At 40.8% G+C, this 24,116-nt stretch overlaps 1 protein-coding gene across 1 annotated transcript in view; it reads left to right on the forward strand.

The window, feature by feature from the left end:
• Window positions 1–24,116, forward strand: part of clasp1a (cytoplasmic linker associated protein 1a) — a 91,891-nt gene that overhangs the window by 51,336 nt on the left and 16,439 nt on the right. Inside the window, 16 exon segments of the mRNA XM_013914001.1 lie at window positions 289–396; window positions 860–937; window positions 1,030–1,197; window positions 1,670–1,716; window positions 3,247–3,417; window positions 8,474–8,584; window positions 8,984–9,010; window positions 10,771–10,935; window positions 13,728–13,832; window positions 17,406–17,509; window positions 19,812–20,056; window positions 20,673–20,736; window positions 20,894–20,896; window positions 21,022–21,185; window positions 22,469–22,547; window positions 22,623–22,766. Coding sequence (XP_013769455.1) covers window positions 289–396; window positions 860–937; window positions 1,030–1,197; window positions 1,670–1,716; window positions 3,247–3,417; window positions 8,474–8,584; window positions 8,984–9,010; window positions 10,771–10,935; window positions 13,728–13,832; window positions 17,406–17,509; window positions 19,812–20,056; window positions 20,673–20,736; window positions 20,894–20,896; window positions 21,022–21,185; window positions 22,469–22,547; window positions 22,623–22,766 — 1,783 coding nt within the window.

Here is a 24,116-nt window from a genome sequence, read left to right on the forward strand (position 1 = left end):
CATGAGAGTTCATGTTCAAGTCGGAGCTTCAGCCACAGAAAGGTTATTGTTTACTTTAAATCCAGTGAAATGAATAATGAATGAATAAATACTCTGAATTACTTTGCAGTTATACATTTTACTCCTCAGCCCTAAAGGGCTGTCGGGATATTGTTGTTACCCCTCCGGGTGGGTGGCATGGACACCTAAGTTTGTGAATGTATTAACTGGAGAACGGGGTGATGTCGAATTTTCAAATAAATACCATAGGTGCATTTACTAAAAATGTCAGACAGGTTCGAATCTCAGTGACCAAAGGTTAAAGACGTATTCATATAAACTTTAATTTCTTTCCAGACGCTGTTACGAGTTTCTCGACCTCATGCTGCAGGAGTGGCACACCAATACACTGGAAAGGTGAGCTAGTCTGCTGTTTCCTCCTGGAAGCATACTATATAGGAGAGTGTGTGTGTGTGTGCGTGCGTTCTGCTGAGGCACAGACGTGCATGCAGCTTCTTCTTCTACTCTCTCATGATGACATTTAGGTTGTTGAGCATTTGCAGTTAGCTGAGCTGGCTCGCTGAGCTGCTGATGAGGCCCGTTAAATTGATGACTCCTGAGCGAGCCATCATCATCATCATCATCATCAAGGGGCCTGCTTGCCATATATGTAACCATGGCAACCGCAGCGGGGACTTTAAAAAGCGGGTGAAAAGCCCCACGGGTGGCTACATTCCCTGTGGATCAGCAGAGGATTCAAACTGTAGGAGAGAGGAGAGGAACGAGGAACTCCCCTGAGAGCTGTTTGTGCTCCACATCATCAGTACAGCTCGTTTCTGTCTTAACCGTTTCTCCTTGCCATGTTTCCTTACTATCCCAGGCACGTGGCAGTTCTCACTGAGACCATCAAGAAAGGAATCCACGATGCCGACTCTGAAGCCAGATCCATCGCTAGAAAGTAAGTGTCCTGTCTTAAAATTCAATGAGAAAGTTTAGTTAGTTTTTTTGTTTTTCACTACACTGCCTCTTCTATTTTTTTCCACCCTGTAGGTGCTACTGGGGCTTTCACGGTCACTACAGCCGGGAGGCAGAACATCTTTTCCAGGCGCTGGAGGCCACCTATCAGAAGGCCCTCCAGTCTCACCTGAAGAGCTCAGACAGCATCGTGTCTCTGCCCCAGTCAGACCGGTCCTCGTCGTCTTCGCAGGAGAGTCTGAAGTAAGAACCGCGCTGCTCTTTGGCTCCTACTCTCCTCCTCCTGCTGGAAGCACTCGTGTCCCTGCATCCTCAAAGCTTGAGCACACATATTGGATTTCACTGAGTGATATGAAACCACTAATGCATCTGCTGTTTTGAATATGGTGATAAAGATGTTGGTAATTACTGTCAGATGTGCAGCGGGTGGGTGAATCAATCGCCATCATTAATCCCGTTTGTAGACTCCCTGTGGAGCGCACTTGGGTAATGACCTCATGCTCGGCCCATCAGACCTGCAGCTGCAGTGGTCTCCAGTCTGAACTCATTTGTCCTTTGGGGTTATCCCAGTTTAGATGCTGATGAGTCAAAGCTTTTACTAGAACCTGAATTTGATAGTGCCAAAGTGGAGTCCACGCATTTTAATTTTATAAATCATGAGTCTTAGGTTGTGATACACATAAATTCTAAAAAGTGTCTTTTTTTCTTCCCCCAGCCGGCCACTGTCTGTGAAGAGCGTGATTGGAGGAAGCATGACGAGAAGTAAGTATCTTTTTATTCGATTCGTCAGCGTGGAAAGGATATAAAGTTTGTATAAAGGCTTCAGACAAATCGAAAGCTTCACAAAAAGCACAGATTCCTGAGGTCACAGGTTAAAGAGCTGGAATTATTTATTGATTCAATATTTTGAGTGGTGAACAAGCAGTATTCTGCAGCGGAAATCCACGTCTTCAGCTTCACTCTCTCTCTCTATGGTAACAAAGGAGTGGTTGGTGAAGCAGCAGTAAATAAACTTCTCTTAACCTTTAAACTCATCAATCAGGTGCTCTGATAAAAGGACTCTGATTGGAGGATTGAGGTGTATCCAGCGAGCAGGATTTCTGCATCAGAGACGAAGGTCCTCCAGAAATCAACCTTTTTGTAGCGGCTGAATATTAAATACTTTGACTGCAGTCTGAATGCATCTGTTTTTAGTCACAAATATAAATAAAGCACTCACAATGATGTCTTGCAGCAACGATTTCCTTCAAAATGAAAGCAGGCCAATGATAACTTAAAAAACGTTCTATTATTGAGGTGAAAAGACCACTGAAGTAGACAAGCCAGCAGTTGGCCATTCAACCTGCCCAACCTGTTTACTGGCCGTGGCCCATTGGAGCATTGGTTATGATGAACCCTGGCTCTTAACAGATTTATGTTTAGATCAGTGAGACTGATCATCTTTGGGTTTCAGTAGTGATGCATACACTGAACATTTCCATTTTGAGTCGCATGCACTGTGTCACTTCACGTTATCATTTCCCCTGGACCAAGCTGATTAAGAACTCCTGAGATTTAAAATCGGGGAGCTTGATGGTGGAGAGATGATGGGGTGTTAGAGGATCAATACAAGATGCCTCAGACTGAAAGATTGCACAAGTTGAGAGATGAGAGAAAAACATCTAAATTACGGAGCTGTGTTAAGTGTGTTAAATTCACCTCAATTTATGGTGGAAGTCACGTTGCAGCAGTAAAATAAACAGTTGAAAACTGTCACCACAAGGTGGCAGTATTTCAGCAGAAGGGTTTATTGTAGATGCCCACCCCAACCAACATTACATTTACATTGTTCTGCCTTGAAAGTCGACTTATAGTCCGGTTTTTGATGTTTCTGTACTGATTAGTAACTGTCTGTTCTGTCCTCCTCTACTACATAACCAGCTTAAATTAAAATTAAAGTTATTTAGGTGCAACATGCATGTAGTGCTGTAAAAACATATGCGTGCAGAATCTGGCAGTTGGCATGGAGTGGAAATTAAACCTAAAGAAAGCAAGAAGAACATTTAGTTCACAGTTGGTTGCAGAGTGTTTTACAACAGCTAGTACAGAGCTTTTTGCACAAGAATTAAAACGGATTTAAAAGGAGTACAAGAATTCAACAAAGATGTCAGAATCTGGCTTTTAAACTCAGTTTAAGTGCTTTCGAAGTTCAGCCATGCTTCCATCTGAGTGTAGAAAATGGATCCTGAAACTGGAAAATGTAAAAGCATCATAAGGTAGCCATGATACAGTAACATCTCTGTGTTGCCACAGGTAAGCTTGTGGGATCCAGGGTGCCGTCCACTCCAGGATCCCTCCAACGCTCCCGCAGTGACATCGACGTAAACGCCGCCTCCAGCGCCAAGTCTCGTCTGTCCACTGTTCCCGCCTCCTCGCCGTTCAGCTCTGCAGCTGCTCTTCCACCAGGATCCTACGCCTCTTTAGGTAACTGATCACTCTCCTCCTTCTAACCCGCTCAAATCAAAAAGGAAGACCACTTTCTGGTATTCAGCACAAGTTGCTCACACTCTTATTTCTCAAAATGAAACATTTCGCTCTCCGTAAACGTGCACAAGGACAGATAGCTCCCCAGTAACAAACCATAGGATTCACCCAGTGAACAAACAACACAGAGTAAACAGAGGAAGTCTTGCAGATCCTTCGTTTAAGTTTGCAGAGTGAAGGAGTCTTATCAGTACACAGTGCCTTTCATTATTTTATTCAATATCGTACAATCGAGATGCATTGATTACAATTAGGTCTGGTTTTTCATTACAGGAGTTCAGTTTCATCATATGATTATTTTTGTCATGTGTTACAGAGCTTCACCACATTTCAGAAGCCTCTGTCTTTGAACATAGATTTCTTGTACTAATAAAAATGATCTGACTCATATCACTCACTCTGACTCTATAATTACACCTTGAAAAACCACTAGATATTTTATAAAAAATCCTGAACTACAGTCATTTTTAAATTTAATGTACAGTTAATGCCATTCCCCTGACCGGTACTTAGATTTCTGGACAGATGAGCAGCAAGGTTTTTCTATAGGTTTTTCTGAGGGTGATCAATCAGTTCATCTCTATTTTACAGTTAGAAGGGTTAAATGAGGAGAACACTGTTTTCCCTAGAAGAAGGTGACCCCTCTGACCCCATAATTTCCACCCGCCGTTGGGTGAATATGACACTAGTCGCATTTCCTGGGCGCCATGATGTTTAGAAGAGCAGCTCAAGTAGCTGAGGGGCAAACTGAGCCTCTTCCATGTTACAGTAAGAACTACTAAAGCAGCAGTTTAGCAAAAGTCCCAAATAAACAGATTAGTCTCTCCTGTCATCTTGAGCTATTGAAGCATTTCTCCTGTAATCAGTGGCTTTTATGGAGCTGCCCGGGAATATTAATAACTGCTGATGTTGCCATTAGACTGTTCTGTCAACAGGAACTGTTTAAGTCCTCCACTGACACTTTACACAAATTGATTGGTTCAGGCTGAGTGGCCCCCTGCTGTGATGGCCGCCTGTTTAAGCTAATGCGAGAAGTTTAAGCCACTCCCTCCCAATAGATGAGATATTTTGTGTAATCTTTTCCCCATGCACAAACTTCTCTCCCTGCTTTGTTCTCCTCCAATGAGTCCCTATGGCTCCATAATGACCCTAACTAATTACGATGAGGCCCCTTGCTCACCCACTCATGCCTGTTGCTGCTTCAATTGCTACTAATGACTTCCTCTGTGCCTCTCCTCCCACTCTTTGCTGCACCGCCTTTCTTAAATGCCCCATAGATGGCACTCCTGGTAAAAGTGATGGTAAGAACTGTGTGTATGAGTGTTTCTCTTTTGTCAGATGTCACAATGTTTACATTTCCTCTTCATCTGTGCTCTCTTTTCCTCTCTTTATCCCTTCTAAGTAGTCTTTCTAGTTTTGTGGACCTCTGCATGGACTGTCTGCATGGATTTCCTCCTTCTGACTGTAACCCTAACAAACGGGTCACTGCATGAAAAATCAATCAGCGGCTACCACCTGACTCCCTCACATTTTTCTACAATAACTTCACCACGCTAAATTTTACCTCCATACTTTGAATATTCTCAGCGTTACAGACCATCAGAGTACATAAGTAAAGTTGGAGCTTACTCATGTGGAAAATCTTATATTTGTGAAGTTATGAGGAATCAAAAATGCACTTTGAGGGTCAGTAACTGAGAAAATAGTCATAGTATGAAGGCTTCACTCAATATACTGAAGTTAATGTACAAAAAAAAAATCAGTTGATTTTGAGGCTTCAGGTCTTTTCTGATGTGGTTGATTTTCTTTTTTTATGGAATGACCCAAATGTATCCATCAGCTGTCTAATTTGAACAGCAGTTGAATCCACTGTTACTGTATCATACTCTACAGAAAAGGTTCTCATGGTGTGCTGCAGGGTGGCATGCACTAAATGGGTCCACAGTTTGATTTCCTGTCACGGTGTTGCTACCTCCAGTGCCACTCATAGGTTTGGGGTCTCTTTGAAGTGTCCTCGTGTTGTTTAACGCTAATGAAAAAAGACACAAACTAAAAACTAACTTAGATTCTGATGACTTCAAAAAATAGATCACAGGAAAAAAACACATCGAATGAAAGGATGGAAGGAAAAGGAGGGAAGTAAAAGCAACCTTCAGGCAGTAAACTGAAAGACAGACCAAGGACAAACGTCCACAGTAATGGGAATAAGACACAAGGCACACATCTGATCACGCTTGAACTTTTCAGGTAACTTTATCAAGACGCATCTGCAGACTGTATACAAGTGTAACACAGACACAAACTGGTGCTCAATAATATCCAGATAAAGTCCTAGAATTTTCATATGTCTTGTTTTAGTCAGACACTTCCATTTAAAAAAATCAGGCACACCCCTAATAATGCAAACATTAAGCCTTAATACAGTTTAAGCAGGCAAGTTTTTTTAAAAAGGTGTCATTAAAGGGAACTGCAGTTTAATTCTAATACTAGCAGTAGCTTCAGCTAGTCAGTCAGTGTTACACCCATTTAAATTGTGTCAGAGCTGTAATGATAAAAACCAAAACGTGGTTGTAAACAACGGCTGCTCTGTAATGTCGTGCCAAGTGTGAGACGTAATGAGAGGTGCAGTCAGCCGCCGCTGCAGCCCTCGCTCTGCAGGTAGGAGAGCGAGTGAAGTTCTGTTACTGAGCCTGCAGCCGCAGGTGGACGTGCACTGATGCTCACTGTACCAGCAGCGGTCTAGTACAATGCCTGAAACTGTGTAATAAAGAAGCTCAGCCTTCTTCCATGGATCAAGAAATGCAAACAGTGAGAGGAAGGAACAGTCAGAAAAATCCAATCCACTCTGTGATTTTCCACAGAAAACCTGAGTGGTGTCATTAGTGTAGATGAGTTTGAATGGCCGATCAGATAAGGTTTTTTATGATCTGCTGTAAGTCTCGATGAATATATGAAGAGATAACGCACACAGTCTAATCACTTCCTATACGCCTCAAGGGGATTTATTTTTAGCATGTTGTATAATCCCTGTTATCATTGTCGCCAGTTTTCAGGTGCTATTCTTGACGTGTTGCATAAGAGCACACTTTAGATGTTCTTGCTGAGTTGGCTTTTGCCCATAACTTATCGTACAATCGTTCAGTGAACCTGCAGACTGGGCGGTTGCAGCTGTCTTCACTTTTATTGCACCTCGCACTTTATAACAGGGCTGTAGAGGTGAGAGGATGAAAGCCTTTATCGCAGAAATACATTTGTATCAAAAGCAAAAAGATCTGCAGAAGATAAAAAGTTAGGATAGAAAGATATTTTAGCTTTTCTTCCACAAATGCCCTGCAGGATGGATTTTCAGTTACCCTTTTAGCTTTCAGCAATGCAAATAATTTTTGTTGCATATAAGTTTGAATGTTTGTTTTGTCCCCAATTCCCAAGACCGTAGAGAGCATGTGGGAAAATCCAAAGGTGGCAGTTAGGGTTACTTATCATTGCTGAGGACTTAGACCTGAGAAGGTTATGATAATTAAAGCCGAACTGATTGTAACCTTTTTGCCTCCAGTTTATCAGTTCTTCTTGGTTGGAATTATGAAGGTTTATGATGTTGTCTAAAAGTGCAGAATGCATTTTAATTATTGTGTAGAATATGTGATGTAACAAGGTGTACATGTTTAAAATATCAGAGTACTCTTTACAGTTATACAATCTTCTTCAGCCACAGAGTAGCTCTGAAGGATGTTCAGTGTTTGTTTATCTTTAAGTCTCGGTCAAAAAGTCTGAAGATATTTCTTGTGGTTTCCGTTAGGGTAAAAAGGAAGTGGTTAGCTTTGCTTGCATAAGTTAATCCGAGACTTCATGTCAGGTAGGGATTTTCAGCCTTGAGCCTAGCTTAGTGTTTTGGTCAAGGGGTGGATCTGACTGAGACACTCCATGCTGGGACAAGAGGAACATGTCAATCACAAGGTAGTCCTGCCTTAAAACATCTCATACTTTAAGGTCCTTTTTGACTCTAATGGGACAATAATTTCCAAAATGAACATCAGGTTTGATTCATTAAGACTTGAAATCAAAGACCGAGACCATAAACAACCATAGAAGAGAATCCATGTTCAATGGACTCTTAAAAACCTGAGAAATTACAACACGCACATTAAATTAAAACACCAGTTATTGATTACCATACTAGGTTGGCCTGCATGGACAGATGACAGTGACAGCCCTTCTTACCATGAATGAAGGAAGCTTATTGTAATTACACAGAATTGTTTTGAATCCAAACTCTAGAACTGAAAAGTAATGCAAGGAATTACTAAACAGGCAAAGCAAATAACCTTTGACGATCACCACAATACACTCCAGTGACATGCGGCCATGCACTAAACTGCTGAACACGTCATTTCCAAACCCAAGACACCCTTTTTCAGAGCAAAAATCAAAGCAACATAGATACCCTACAATATTATAGAAATAAACCCAATAATCCATTGATTTCCTATGAGAACCACGGGGCAACACTAAGACAGCAGGTAGACATTCAGCAGAATGAGGCTCATGGACGATGACTATCTACTGATTGGGTGGGCAAGGGAACTTAGAGATCTTTCTTATTTCCCTTCTTTACATATGAACACAGAGTTTACCTTAAAAAAATTACTTTTTAAGTTCATTTTTAATGAAACATTGGAATTATCTCAATGTATGGTCTTTAAAAAGTCCTTTTCTGAATAGCACGAGTTACAGATTCAGGAATGCCTTTCCTGTCTGGCGGGTCACAAGAAACACTGAGAACTATTTGTGAACACTAACAAAGCCAGGTGTGTCTGTTTCCCCTTCATGTTTTCAGAGCAGCTCTGTCTCCTCATCCAGGTCTGCTTCATTCTGTTTCCTCAGACTTCTTCTTCTCCAGCATCTCTGTCCAGGGCTGGGTTGAACCGCAGTCAGTCACTCCCATCTATTAAACCTTCTACCCCCCCTCTTGCTCTTTCTCCCTTTTCTTTTCATCCAGGTCGCGTTCGCACAAGGAGACAGAGCTCGGGCAGCGTTGGCGGAGCCAGCTCTTCTTCAGTGGTGGACAGCAGGGGGCGAAGTCGGGCCAAAGTGGTCTCACAGTCCCAGCGTATGTATAGACACCTCATGCACGTGCTTAAATAGCGATGTTAGAGTGAAATGTGAGCGTGAAGCTGTTTAACCAGCTTTTGCACATCCGGCTTTACAAAGCTGCAAAGCCTGCGCTGAACGTTCATTGTTGTGTGCTGCTTTAACATCCCCTCGACATGTGTTTCTTCTGTGCAGTCTTGTGTTTTTGTGTATGTGTGCCTCCATACATGCACGCTTTGTTGCTTTTGTGTGTGTTGTGTTATCTTTGTACGTTGCTTAGATCTGTGAGCTCACAGCTAACATGTCCACAGCCACCCAGAGTGCATGCTGGGAACAAATCAATGAACATAACCCCTTCTGTCTCATTCTGACTGATCTCGATCTCCACCCTGTCCTGCCTATCGCTTCCATCACCCAGGATCAAGATCAGCCAATCCCATCAGTGGTAAGGCCTCAGCTTCAACCAATCACAAGACAGATGCCTCACCTTTCATACCTGACTTATAGCATTGCGTTAAATCTTCATTGTATCCTCACTGTTTAGTCAGTAACATCAGTCAACCACCGTCTTTGCCCATCATAGTCTAAAACTGCACCAATTTAATTTTAGCGACTGGATGGATGGTTGGTTGGATAGATAGACTTTATTGATCCCACAAGGAAAATGATTGTGTTACAGCATTAGCCAGATAACGAATAAAATAGTACAGTCTACAATGAATAAACAACATAGTTAATTGCATGTTAAAGGCCTTATACTTTAAGAGAGAATGCAAAAATGGTATATATACAACAGTGATTTAAAAAAACAAACAAATTTAAATTGAAGTTAGGTGAAGAAAAGTAAGACTCATCTGGTGCAAGAGAGTAGTGCAAATTGCATTAATAAGTGATACATTATAAATCTAAGAAACAGCTGCAAGACAGTAAATTTGATAGGTAAAATTGGTAAATTTTGGTAAATAAGCATTACCCACAATGCACTTTTCTCCAGTGAATGATCAGAAAACGACCATACTTGTGTCATCTCCTCTATGTCGCAGACATTAAACTGCTGCAGTTTATTCAAACTATGACATTTCAAATACGAATGCAAACGGTGACATCGCCAACGACAGCAGTGATTCAACGCAGTTCTATAAATGAAGTCCACTCTAAAGCTTTGCACGTAGTCTCGTTGTGTCACCTTCAGTATCTGCATGTTTCTCACACTTTCCAGCTATTAGTAATTTTGTGAGGTTTTGTTGGGGTTATTTTTCCACTGTGGAAGGCATTGTCTGTCCCCATTTACTTTGAACAAGTGTCCTCCTTCCTTCACCCCACATGTCCAAGCTGTAGATTTTGTTTTTGATTGTTTAACCTTCAAGTGACTAAGTTACGTGTTTCTGTGTGCCACATGTTTCCTTCCTACATGGTTTCTGTGAGGAAAGCTGTGTGTATTTTTTTTTTTTTAATCATTAATTTGTTGGTAATTATTTTATAGTTAGACTTTTCATTTTCAGATATTTTTAGTGTTTCTCTAGAAAATCTGTGAAATCTTTCACATCTAAAAAAACAAAAACAAAAAAAACAGACATGTGGTAGTAACAAACAAACAGCCTGATATTTCTGTAATTGTGCACATTTACTAAGCATTATCTACAGCAGTGTTTCCCCACGTTTTGGAGCAACAGCATATATTTTACATTAGAAAAATCACATCGCACCACCAAACAAAAATGTCACAAAAAGCATATATTAAGATATCTCAGAGAGGAGAGTTTCACTGGTCTGGCCCACAGATTTTCAATGTTGATGCCACCATGTAAAACTGGTGGGCCACATAACCGTGGAGTTTAGCGTCCCTGTTTTAGATGGCCTGTCATGTAACAAACAAAACAGTGAATGGGTGGGACAGACAGACAGATCCATTACAAAAATAAAATAAAAGCAAAGAAATAAAGTCTAAAATCTGATGGTCCCACTTGGCCGTTTTAGTGGCTACCACAGCTCGGTCACTTGATGGTTTACGACTGTAATTTACCTGTCTTTGAAGCTCTGTGTTGTCACTGTGATTCACCTTTAAAGATGGGATGGGTTTGTGCCTAAAATAGAAGAACACATCATAATCTGTCAGATTTATGGGCTGCAGTGTCCTTACAGGACTATCTCAGCCACTTTTTTCCTGTTTGTCCTTTTTAATTTTTTATTTTTTTGTCCTAACAGCCGGTAGTCGCTCCAGCTCTCCGGGTAAGCTACTCAGTCACAGCAGCTACGGACGGATCCCTCGAGCCACGGCATCAGCCTCCACCACTCCGGCAGATAAGCGCAGCAGGATCCCTCGCAGCCAGGGCTGCAGCCGGGAAACCAGCCCCAGCCGATTAGGCCTTGGTAAGGACCTGACTCTGGAGCGGCACACTCACTGCATTTACTATCTGTATACGACAATAACATAGAATTAAACTTAAAGCACCTTCAGAAACAGGAAAAGTTCACAGAAAGTGCCTTCTAGTTAAGGCAAACAGTAAAAGTGTACAAAAATATGGAATATAAAACATCAATTATGATGGCATTTAGAACAATTAAAAGTCAAATGTGATAGCAATGCAATAAAAAGCACAGCAAAAATTAACAAACCTGCATAAATAACAGTAAAAATGTAAATTAGACCCCAGTTATGATAAAAGTAGAATAAACAAATAAGAGAATCTACACATTAGAGAGAATGCTGAATGAAAAAGTGACAGTGGACATAAACAACGGGGAGTCTGTGCACTGAGACATACTGATGCACGTCTCCACCAGGCATTGCAAACTGAGGGAATCCACGTTTCAGTAAATAATAATAATTAATTACTGTTATACTATTCATTTAGTTAGCATTTTTAAAATGCCGAGGCAGAGTTCTATATAGAATTCAATAAGAGCTCACCATCAGTAATAACGATACAATAAGGATAAACAGCTATTTAAAATGAGGCATAAAGCTTCCATCAAAACATAGAACAATCAGAATAATATGACCTGTAAGTATGAATAAAATAAATAAAAAATATAAGTGAGGAAGAAAGTGGTAGAGGAGAAATAGAAACATATGAAAATATGTTTAAAAAAAGTCTTAAGGAGAGATTTAAGAGTAGATGTTCAGTCACAGGCACGTTGAAACTGGAACTAATGCCTGAAAAACGTGTTAATAATGCGCGGCTTGTTTATAAAACCCTGAATATAAAGATTCTTATTAATTGAATTCTTACAAGTGATGATTTTTGAAATGGCTCCTGAAGCCAGCAGCAGTCTGTATTTATTCCATTAGTCCTGACACTTTAGTTCTGACTTGTTTCTGCAGTTTTCTGATATTTGATGCATAAATAGGAATTGTAATTGTGCAGGGAATGAATTGCTTATTTAGTGTCACTATTAATATGACATAACTGTGCAGAAGAAAAACAAGAAGCTGGCCCAGATCTCACACAGTGTTCCTTTGACTGGCTGCACGGCATTGACCCCTCAGGTGTGCTGATCACCATGTGTCACAGGAACACATGTACAGATAGCTGAAACTGGACTTTCCTATCTTTCTGATAAAAACATTAAGTCCTGTTTGTTTTGTGTGCTGTACATTTCCATGAGCGAGTTTATTGTCAGAGCGCAGATCATAAATCAGTGATACAGTAAATTGCGATATGATTCCCGTCCTTAAATAATCACTCCTCACAGGTATATTCTGACCTACGATATCTCACAACAGGGCCAAAAAATTATTATTATTTTTTTTTTTTATTGAAATTGTTTGGTTTGAACTTTTACAAAAGAATTTTGTTTTTTTTAGATAACTCTGTACAAGTTCTGTTTTTAATCCAGGTCCGATGGTTTCCTCTGAATATTCCTTCTCAGACGTTACAGTTAAAGTTCACAGTCTGACCTTGGGAGACAAATTCAACCCAAAGAATATTTGGGGATGCAAGCATGCTCCTGGTCTCACATTTCACCTGCTGTCTTTTGGTCTGGAGACTGGATGAAAATCCAGAATAAAAATCTAAAATCTGATCAGTCCTACCCGCAGACACAGCGCTCATCACCAGAAACATGTTCTCTGTGAAGTTTAGGTCACTTTAAAACGGCAGTTCTTGACTGAGCAGTGCAAGTGTTCAGAACAGAAATCTAAAGATAGCAGAGATACTGTTAGTATTGTGGACGTTCCCAAGAAGATGATCTTTAATGATCTTGCTGTTTTATTTTTATTGATTTCATGGTCCAGTACCTTAAGAATTCCTGTGCACCACACCTCTCCTCTCTGGCTGCCCTGCTGTAGGGCCAGGCGCAGTCATGACTTTTCAGACTTACAGGTCCAAACTCTTATTGGTCTTTTTTTCATGAAGCTCTTCAACCCTCGATCGGTTGCTGGTTACCTGATGAAAGACTATAAGTCAAAAACTGTTTGGTTTTTCTGATAAATTTGGTTTCTTGTCAAGTGTTTATTTGTGTTTGTTTATAGATTTGATTTGAGATGGGAAAGAGGTCTTTATTTTCTTCACTTGCTCATTTGTATTTTTTCTTCTTTACAAATCCTGCTGTTTTGATCTGTTTCTCACAAGTTAACAGTTTGAAGCCTGAGCTCGTGTTTGGATCTAATCTTTCCTGGCCATGTGCTGTATGACTGACTCTCACTCACCCCTACTGCTGTTTGTCATTTTCTTTACTCTCACCATTTTCCTTCTGTATCTGCCTTTTTTTTTTTTAAATCTCTCGTAGTCTCTCTGTATTAGCCGACTCAATGACAGAGGTCAGGAGTTTGACTCTATTGATTGGTTTATGAATCAGTTGATTTTCTGTGCTATCCTTTACACTGTTCTGCCAAAACTCATAAACATGGGCTGCGCAGAAATCTCCTGTCTCCAATGACCATACACATTGTTGTAATCTCTTCATGGAAAACCAGAGTTACTCACTTATTGTTCAACCACTTAAAACAGTTTATATTGTTGGCTATTACATGCTCCAGGACCCTCATCCGAGGCTTCATGCTTCCAGTATTCTTCTCTCTCTGTCTTCCTCTCTCCGAGCCTCATTCCCACCTTTTCTCCTATGGATGCACACTGACACTCCCACCTAACTTGTTGTCCTAACAGCCAGCCTGTGTGGTAAACCTCTTCTTCCTGCTGCTCTCCCCTACCGCACGCTAGCCCGGAGCCGCATTCCCCGTCCCAGCATGAGTCAAGGTTGCAGTCGCGACACCAGTCGTGAGAGCAGCCGTGACACCAGCCCCGCTCGGGGCTTCACTCCTCTGGGTGAGTATCTCTGAGCTCACGGCTGTCTGGACTCTCTCCTAGTGAGCTTACCAACTGAACAAAATGTACCTGATGCTTAAACGGGCTTCCTGCTCCAGTCTTCTGTCTGGTCTCTGTGTTCTCTGTAGCATCTGAAATCTCTGCATGCCTTCCTCTGTGTCTGCTCTGTTTTTCCTCTTCTTAATTTAATTGTTTTCCTATATAAGAGATTTACCTCAGTGTTTCTGTGCTGGGCTTTTTTTAAGAGGGATTCCTGTAATTGAAATAGTTGTAAGTGAAATCATGTGCAGATGAAGGGCTTTTTAATCTCTCTGCAGAATTTTTGAAATCTAAGCATAAACAAAGTAGTAAAAATTACTTCTCGGAGAAGCAGTAACCAATCGTTGTCTAGACCCTCCTCCAGTTCTTCCTGGATAAGGACAGCAAGATAATCCAAACTAAAGACATATCTCTCTAGCACATCCTGGGTCTTCTTTTCAGAAGCAGCAGATCTACTCTGAGCTTCTCCAGAATGACTGACCATGTCATCCTATTCTTAAGGCCACCAGTACACCCAACACATTGGTCACATTGCACGCAACCAGTGACGTAACCACACAGCCACATGTATTTATCCTTGCTGTTACGGCACAGGTCGCTGCTGCATTATTCTCCTGAACAATCAGAGTTTTTTCCACAAACTTCATTTTTTCAAACTTGATCTCTGAACTTCTGTAGTGATACATCAGTAAAATGGTCATGAACACCAACATGTTCGTAGACTCGTGTCTTCAACCCAGCTGCAGTGGCACAATGCGTAGGATTACAGAAATCAAGAGGCGTGACGTCAAGTTTGTTGTAAAGAGGCATTCACCAGATGGTGGTAAAATGGTGCACAGAGGGCTCAGCCACCATATGAAGCTCATTCTCAACACTTGTATGCATGATCTTATTCACTGAGTTATTACCCCTAATTCACGGTCACAGATTAGGGTATGAACATAGCTTGACCAGCTTCACCTTCATGCTCAGCTGTCTCTTCAACACAACAGCCGGACACAGCATCCACATCCTCGCAGATGTTTCATCAATCCAGCTGTCAATCTGTCTTCCCAAAAAGGGAAAAAAAACCGGAAAAGGTTGAAAAACTGCAAAAAGGGGCAAAACAACCAACCCAAAATCAAAAAGGTTTCCTGAAAAAAAAAAAAGGAAAAGCAAGGAATGGCCCCCCCGGGGGGCCAACAACCGCAAGAAGAAGGGTCCAGTGTTTTGTGGATCAGGTAGTGGTCAAATGTAGAGGCCTCTATGGACTTGATACCCAATCTCACTAGTTCCAGTAAACTGGATTTGGATTTATTCAAACATCATAGACATGTTTGCCAATTAAATGGTGAGAAATGCCTTTGCCTCTACCGTATGCAGACTGGTCCCGCTTACTGTCATCACACCATTCTCTGCCAGGAAAATCTCTCTAAATTTCTTTGGACCCAAACCCAAAAACTCTAAACTGTGAGAGTAACAGCATCTTTTTCTGTTCTCTGTTAAAGAATTTTTTGCTTTATGTTGCTCTGCCAGCAGACACAGTTCAGTTATTCATTTTGTTGCCTTTTCACAGCTAATATTTTGATTTATCACGGTAGAAAAAAATAAGTGAATGAATATCGGTTGATTCCATTTTTTTCAAGTATTAGAAACATAAGTGTTTTTCTTACTTTGAAAAATCTAAATGTGTGCTGGGAAAAAGGCTACATGTTTTCACCGACGTTTAATGTTAAAAATTCTTTGTTATTATGACGGGCAACACCTCCTGTTATCCTGTACACGTGACCTGTTTTTACTCTGCTGAACTGATCTGAACGATCTGTGTTTGCACAGGTTAAGAGCAAGAAATGGAGCTAAAGCAGGTTTTCTTCAGTTTTATGTCAAATCATAACACTTAAAAGTGTAATATGCAGAATGGTTGGATAATGCAAAAAGGCAGATTTATGTTTCAGTTTGGCTAGAAAGGGTAACATTATGTTGCCAGAGTGGCTTAAACCTGCAAGTCTGATTGCATATTGTTGTCTATGAGAAAATAAACACTTCCCTGATGAGTTTCAGTCTCAGTCACTAGTTTCAGGTATTACTGAATAAAATGTGTCGTTCATTTTGGACATTTTTATCACATTAAACTCAGAAAGGACAAAATCACTATTGTAAGAACAAGAGTAGCGTTGTTTACTAGCCAAATATTTTTGACACTGCTCCCAATCCATTAAGCTCTGCCAAGATGCAGCCTCAGGGTGAAAAATCAGTCAATCAAACAAAAAGCAGTTCATCTAATGTCAACTAGAGGCTCCAGCAGCGCACGTGTCCACATAAACTCCCATATATACTTAGACACCAACATTAAAATGTCCAACTTTACAGCAGAAATCAACATGTTTACAGATAAACAAAGAACTGGTTTGGTCTCCATGTAATAATTGTAACATTGTTTTGTTTTGTTTTTTCTTTTTTTAAAGTTGGACATTTTAATATGATAGCAATTAATTCACTTTTGGCTTCAAGTGGACTTGAGAGGAACTGTCGTTTTCAGGACTGCCTGGGAGCCCATTGAGCCCAGGAGGAGGTGCTGAAGCCAGTGTTGCATGAAGCTCAGCCCAGCAGAGTAAAAATGGCTTCTGTCTGTGTGTTTGCACCACTAACCCTTTGGTCCGGATGTTGCCCACCTTTCGTTTCCCTCGCAGCCTCCCGACGTCACTCCCGTTCAACCAGCGCTCTCTCCACAGCCGACCCCCACGGCCAGTCAGGTGACCTGCATGATCAGATTCCCCAACTAGCCAAGCCGCTTTCAGTTTCCTCCCATTTTTTTAAAATATTACACACAAATCATGCCGGCCAGCATGCTTCTGTGGATGTGTACAGTGACGTGACTACAGGCAACATTTATAGTTGGTTTTATGTTCCCTGCTCAGTATTTTATTCAGTATCTTTGTAATTAAGCATGTAAAGGGAACATTTTATTTTATTTATTTTATTTTATGTTCTTGATACAGTGTTCACTCTTTTGCATTCCCGGTGCCTTATTTTTCTTATATTTTTTTCTGGTTAGCTGTGATTTATTTATTTTTTTGTTTAATTCAGTGGCCTCTAGTGTGTTTATAGCTGCGGTTACATTTTTTTTGTGCTAATGTGAAATTTGTTTCGTGGCATTAAATATCTTTCTTTTAAATATATTTTTTGTTTGTTTTTCCATGGGTTTTTTTGTTGTTGTTTTTTTAACATACATGTTTGTTTTTTCCTATTTGGTGAATTGCGGGTTTCTTAAATCCTTCTTCTTCCAAGGGATAAGTATACAGCCGCTGTGATGCATGTCTGTGCTTAGTGGCCGAGGGCCTGGTCACCTGCTGTTTGGGTTTTTCTTCTATAAGATGTTGCTTTTCTTTTTGCTTTTGGTGGTTGGAGCCTTAAATATATTTTCAGCTGTTAATTCACAGCATTTTTCTTTTTGCTTGAAGAGACCAGTAAGTAAGAGAAGCAGGTAAGTAACTGTGCATTTGTGCTTTTATTCACCTTCACTTTACTGTCCTCTGTTCCCATTTCTGTTTGCAGACCGGTACGGTTTGGTGCATCAAGCAAGAATTTCTGCGTCCGTTAATGCCATGAGGGTCCTAAACACCGGCACAGAGGTGGAGGCAGCAGTCGCTGATGCTCTGGTAAGTTGATGGTTTTTGAGAGAAAAGACGCATAATTTAAAATTTGTGATTAACATTAAAAAATGTTTTTATATTAAATTAACACAACAATGTTGCATAGCAAACAAAAAGACTTGTCTCTACTGGCAACACTTTTAAGAAGTTTATCAGTGTGGAGATACATTGTGTAAACTTTTATCATCAAGTATGAGATATCTTATCTTTTTGGCTTGTGTTTATGTCCGTCCCATTCTTGTGACCTTGTCACCTACACAACTAGAGAATTAATTGTTCCCCAGTGTTAGAAAATGGATGTAGAAACTATTAGATTTAAAGTCTGTCTGAAAAGATAAAATGTTAAAATGAGCAAGTGAGGTCCGGGCAGTTGGTCATCTACCTGCATTAATGGTTGCATGTCCTTATTCAAATCCACACTGCATATTTTCATGTATTAAGTCTTAAATTAGTGCACAATTTTTTCCAATCAAAGAGATAGATTGGAAAATTGTTTATTACTGCTTTAGCATTCCCATTTTGTGGGCACTTATCAAACCTCTGACCGCGTGGATGAAGGTTTGACATACATAAACACCAGTCAGTGGCAGGAGTCGTCTCAATATTACCAGATGAAAAAAAGAATAAATAAATAAATCTACTGGTGTGGGGTAGCTAGCTAGCATAAACTGCTGGTCTCTCTATGTTTTCCCCTTTTGTCCTTATGCCCAATCAGTCAGGCAGATGGCCGCTCCCCTTGTCCTGTTTGTATTAGAGGTTTCTTCCTGTTAAAAGGGAGTTCGTCTTCCCCACCATCAGCTGCTTACAGAAGATTGTCTGTTTTGGGGGATTTTTGTTTTCTCCAACATTGTTGCGGTTTACCTTACAGTATAACACACCTTGAGATGATTGTTGTTGTGAATTGGCACTAAATAAATAAAATAAAATAAAATTTAATTGGCTATAAATTGTATTTACCAAGAGGGCTCTCATGAGATGGTCCACAATGAGTAAGAGTGAATTTGGAAGGAGGGCTGTATTTTAGTTTTTAAAAAGTACAGTATTGTATTGACTCCATTGACTCCATTTTTGATGTAGCTGGTAGTGCTGCATGTTGATTGGTTAGTTAGCACACATGTTCATATAAGCACCTGTTCGCACACACTTTGTTAAACATTAAATTAAACCCTTCTCTCACTCCAACCGGTCGTGGCTAATGGCCGTCCTTCCTTGAGCCTGGTTCTACCGGAGGTTTCTTCCTGTTAAAAGGGAGTTTTTTCTTCCCACTGTTGCCAAAGTGCTTGCTCATATGGGGTCATATGACTGTTGGGTTTTTCTCTGTATGTATTATTGTAGGGTCTACCTTACAATATAAAGCTCATTGAGGCGACTCTTGTTGTGATTTGGTGCTGTATAATTATCCAGGTACTTGTACTCCATGAAGCCTTACGTGTCACTTGTGCAATCTTAATTAGTAAGTGTTAAGGATGGATGCTCAGGCCACTGTGAAGACTTCCTTTACTGCTAAAACAGTAGATGTCACCAAACGTAACAATCATTCTGACCTTTTTTCAGGAATACGGAGCTCCATGAAAAAGTTTTACGTTTACTAAGATCAGATATATTTCTAACACGTCTCGTCACATGTGTGTTGCACGCAGAAAAATGAACTGAACTCTTTCTTTGATCCTCCTTTAAACGTTCCCTTTCTCCTCTTTTCCTCTTGGTTGTTTGTTACCATTTCAGCTTTTAGGAGACTCCAGGAATAAGGTAGTTGGTCATTTTGCATTTCTGTCCATGTATCCATGCCATCATACACTAACCAAGTAAAGAAAACAATAATGCAGCTTGCCTCATCATAATCGCTCCTCCACCCCAAAGCCTTCTTATTTCTTTATTTTTCTTTATTTTTTTGTTTCACTTTGAATGTTTGTCCATCGCATCCCTGATGTGAGCATCTGTGGTACCAGAGCAGAGACACGTCTTTGTGGTATAAATGTGTTGAACGTCATTGTTTTGGCACATTGCTCATTTTTTGAGATAAGATTAAATATGCTCTTCTGTTTGACGTGTCCCCCACTGCAAGGCCTTTGCTTACTTGTGGCACTGCTTGACTGGCTTTTTATAGGAAGAATGAAAGAAAATGCTTTAAAATGTATTAGAAGAATTTCATATCATCTACGTACAAATTTGGACTTTTAATTTTCTTAAACTGTTGAGAAAACCGCATGGCTACCAGATGCAACAGGCAAGCTTTTATCAAGATTGTTACCTCACAGCCGGTCAGTATTTCGGTATCAAATCCTCAGTGTCCATCTTCCCTTCTCAGAGGAAGACATTGAGACGGAGGTACGAATCCCCGGGGATGTACTCTGACGACGATGCCAACAGCGACGCATCTAGCGCATGCTCGGAGCGCTCGTACGGGTCACGAAATGGAGGAATCCCCCATTACTTGCGCCAGACGGAGGATGTGGCTGAGGTCCTGAACCACTGTGCCAGTTCCAACTGGTCTGAGAGGAAGGAGGGCCTGCTGGGCCTGCAGAACCTCCTCAAGAGCCAAAGAATACTGAGGTGGGAGCGCGCTGTCGGGTATAAAAATACATATGCAAGAAATATGTGCTTTAGTATTTGGGGACTAGTTATTGTTATTATTGTCTTTCTTCAGAGTGGTTCAAAGGTGCACACAAATCACTTTTAGAGGTGATTTCGGATTTGTTGGTTATCTTGAGTAATGCAAATCCCAATGTGTTTGGATACATGCACAACAAAGGAGTCATAAAAAAAAATCTGTGGTTTCCCTGCGCGTTTCTTCAAGTTACAGGTGAATTTCTTCCTCAGTTGGAACAGTCTGTATGTCTGTCTGTTCTATAACCCTTACTAAACAAATCAACCATCCGATTGGTGGCGAACCAGAACAATAACTGTGTACAACCTGCTAGCCAGAGTGAGATAGACTGTAAGGAAATCTGAAAACAGGTGGTTAGCTGAACCCATGGAAGCACATGGTAGATCACCACAGGTGCATTTAAACTCAAGGATAAACAGGTACACAATGATCATTTGCTTTCCCCAAATGCGCTGGCAATGACCTGATGGATTTTATATTTGGCCTTTTGCTTAAAGCTGAGTCATTGATGATTGATTGGTGATGGCTGATTGGTTGTCTGGTTCTGTTGGTTGGCTGCAGTCGCGTGGAGCTGAAGAGACTTTGTGAGATCTTCACACGGATGTTTGCAGATCCTCACAGCAAGGTAATGAATCAGAACTTTACCAACTAAATCAATCCATTTGGATGAACACTGACATCAATATGAATGCATGGTACATTACATGTGTATGCGGTGACTTTTTGGTACTAATGAGGCGTCCCTTGTTGCATGTTCTGCCTTGCTGTGGACTTAACAACAGAGAGTAAGTTTGTTTTTGAATTCATATTCTGCAAATAAATATGAGATTTTTAAAAAACTGCAAGTTTTTTTTCCCTCCTTAACAAATGTTTTGCATTTTAAATGTATGATCTGTGTGCATATTTGCAGGTCTTCAGCATGTTCCTTGAAACTCTCGTGGACTTCGTCACAGTACACAGGGAGGACCTGCAGGACTGGCTCTTTGTCCTGCTCACCCAGCTGCTGAAGAAGATGGGCGCAGACCTGCTTGGCTCAGTCCAGGCCAAAGTCCAGAAAGCCCTGGATGTCACAAGGTCTGAAAGTCACACCAGTCATGGCTGCTTCCTATTGCATTGCTGGTCGATAAGGAGTAGGCATGCAGGATCAAATGTTATATAATTCAGTCAGATGGAATCGCATTATATACAGATCATTATTTTTCAATAAAAGCAACGAGATAGACGGATCCATAAAAACAGACCGTTAGTTTCTCAGTCGGAAGCTGCTGCAGTTTTGAAGAAAGTCTGTGTTTAAAATGAAAACTATTTTACTGGGTAAACTGTTTTCTCATATTTCTGATCCACAGTCAGTGTGTTACCTGCAGCAGGTGGTAGTAGACCACCCCCCCCCACCCCCCCAAGTACACACATAATCTAAAGCCATGTGCTGCTGTGGACACAAATGGAACATCAGACAGAAAGTGAAGCCTCTCTCCACCAGGCTATTTCCACAAAAACTCACTTTGGTGTTTTAAAGGATCAATTCAGGTCTGAGTTAACATCTTGAAATGCAAAAGTCACAAAAAAGTAGTCGAGCAAGCCGTGCTTGCAGGGTAAAAGTTCTTGCTTTTATTCTCTATTAGCGTATTCTTTTCACAAATGAACAAACCTTTTGGGTTTTACATGCACAGCTGTGGCTTTAATATAAATGTGGACATTTAAAACTTTGATTTATTGTTTGCAGTTTGACCCCCGTTGCTGCAAGGCAATTTTGAGAGCAAATTTAAAGCAGAGGCCACATCAAATTATACTGATATAAACACTGCTGTCCAATCATTTGCAAATATATTGATATTTAGAACAAGCATTACACCCCGTCACCTGGACTTCTTCTACAGAGTGATACTAAAATTTCCATTTATCTCATTCTGGGCTAACGGTCCTTGAGTGGTGCAGTGATGGTAGTCTGCAGGAGCTACGCTGAGCTCTGCAGACCTTCATCTACATTTTGCAGCTGTGTGCTGTTTCTTTTTTGACACTGACTGAGGCCTAACTGAAACAGAGTGATTTACATGATCTTAAAAAATAAAAAAATACCACAGATGCTTGTTGGAGGTACTTGCTACTCTTTGAGATGCAGTAGTTGTCATAAAGCTGCGGTATTTCTATCTGCACCTTTGAAAAGAAACCCTTCAACAGCTGTGAGCGTGACTTCATACAGAGTTGTACTTGTCTCCAGTTTTGGGATCTAACATTACTGCAGTAACATGGACGCTTCACGTAAAATGAAACTCGAAACCTATTTCAGCTTTTCCTTAGACCCGCTTAAAAGCCACATGAAGGAAAGAATTGAATTCTGTTCTCATTCTCTGTGTTAGGGAGTCCTTCCCATTTGACCAGCAGTTCAACATTCTGATGAGGTTTATTGTGGATCAGACTCAGACTCCAAACCTCAAGGTAAAGTAGAAGTAAAGTTGATTTTTGGTCGGCAGATATAATTTCAGCAAGACTAAAGGTTTCTTGTCTCTTCAGGTGAAAGTGGCCATTTTAAAGTACATCGAGTCCCTGGCACGGCAGATGGATCCCACAGACTTTGTCAACTCCAGCGAGACTCGGCTCGCGGTGTCTCGCATCATCACCTGGACCACTGAACCAAAAAGTTCCGATGTGCGGAAGGTAGGCCAAAATATGTCTATAAGGCTCTCACACTTAGTATTCTAGTTATTATTTCCTTCTAGTATTATCAAAGAGTACATTGTGGCCCCATTTCATCTTCAGTTGATATCTCTACAACACAATACAAAGATGTCTTACTTAATCTCTGCACTTTCTTTACATTCTATTGATATTTTTAGAACGTTTTATTTATTTATTTATTGTACCGAAAGCACCTTTAAAGAGGCACGGTGGACCTAAAACGGCTTGAACCAAGAAACAGTATAAAATACAGAAGGATCGTATTGAAGGATGTGTTTGAATCATGTAAAGCTGTCTGTGAAGTGTCCAAAAACAAAAATGTGGGGTTGGAATTTACAGAAAATTGCTGACTACAGAACTGTTATATTGTATTCCTCTGCTCCTTTATTTCATTTGGGTTCCTTGGCCTGTTGTGTTTGTCCAGCAGCAGTTGTAAACTTTGATAATAGGCACTCTCCCTGTGGATGGCCTTGGGTCAATGGCCCATTATCTTTCCCTTGTCTGATGCGCGTCATATGTTCTCCCTCTGTGTTCCTCACTGTTTGTTTTTCCACTGCCGCTCTTCCAAATGAAATCCTCACCCAGCCCAAATCTTTAGATATGCTGTAAATAGACCAACAAGAATACAATAGGTGCATCTATTATCAGGGGACACTGATCCACATGCACAGATCTTCTCAAATATTGCTTCTGTGATGATGGTTGGGGTCCTGTGCCATTCTGTAATGCCCCTTCTGCCTTGCCACTGTTGCCCCAGACCCTTCATAACTGGGTGAGCGAGGAGCTAGCAGGCAGGTCCAGCACTGCAGCCTTACTGCAGTCAACTGAGGGCAACCAGGAAGAAAGGTGTAAGCAGGTAGAGCCCTCTTCAGCAGCCAATTACATCACAACAAGCACGCAATGCCCCGCCTGCCCGGTACCTAACCAGCCACCAAACCTGCGAAAAAGAAAAAAGCCAACTGCGGCATCCTGTCACTCACCATTTACACTCCAGCTGTTCTGCTGAACAAATAAAGTCAGTGTGTGCCTGGCAAAGTGATCACTCACCAAATAAACTGAGCTTGTTGTGCAACCTGGAAAGACTTTTGTTTAACATTCGTAGTTCTCCAGGAAAGCTTGTGGTTTTGAATGCATTTGGATGGATTTTAATTTTGCAGTGCAACATTAATAGGAATGCTCGTTTTTTTTGTTTTAATAGTTTGTGCCTAACACTGTTTGACTCACCCTAACAACCTGCCGTCCACCTGCATATCTGCATGCTAACATGAAGATTTTAGATACGTGTGTCAGGAATAGTGGCACCAAGAGCTGGATGTCACCCCTTTATCA

The sequence above is a fragment of the Pundamilia nyererei genome, unplaced genomic scaffold (genome assembly GCF_000239375.1).
Source record: "Pundamilia nyererei isolate P.nyererei 1_Seehausen unplaced genomic scaffold, PunNye1.0 scaffold00163, whole genome shotgun sequence".
NCBI classification, from domain to species: Eukaryota; Metazoa; Chordata; class Actinopteri; order Cichliformes; family Cichlidae; genus Pundamilia; species Pundamilia nyererei.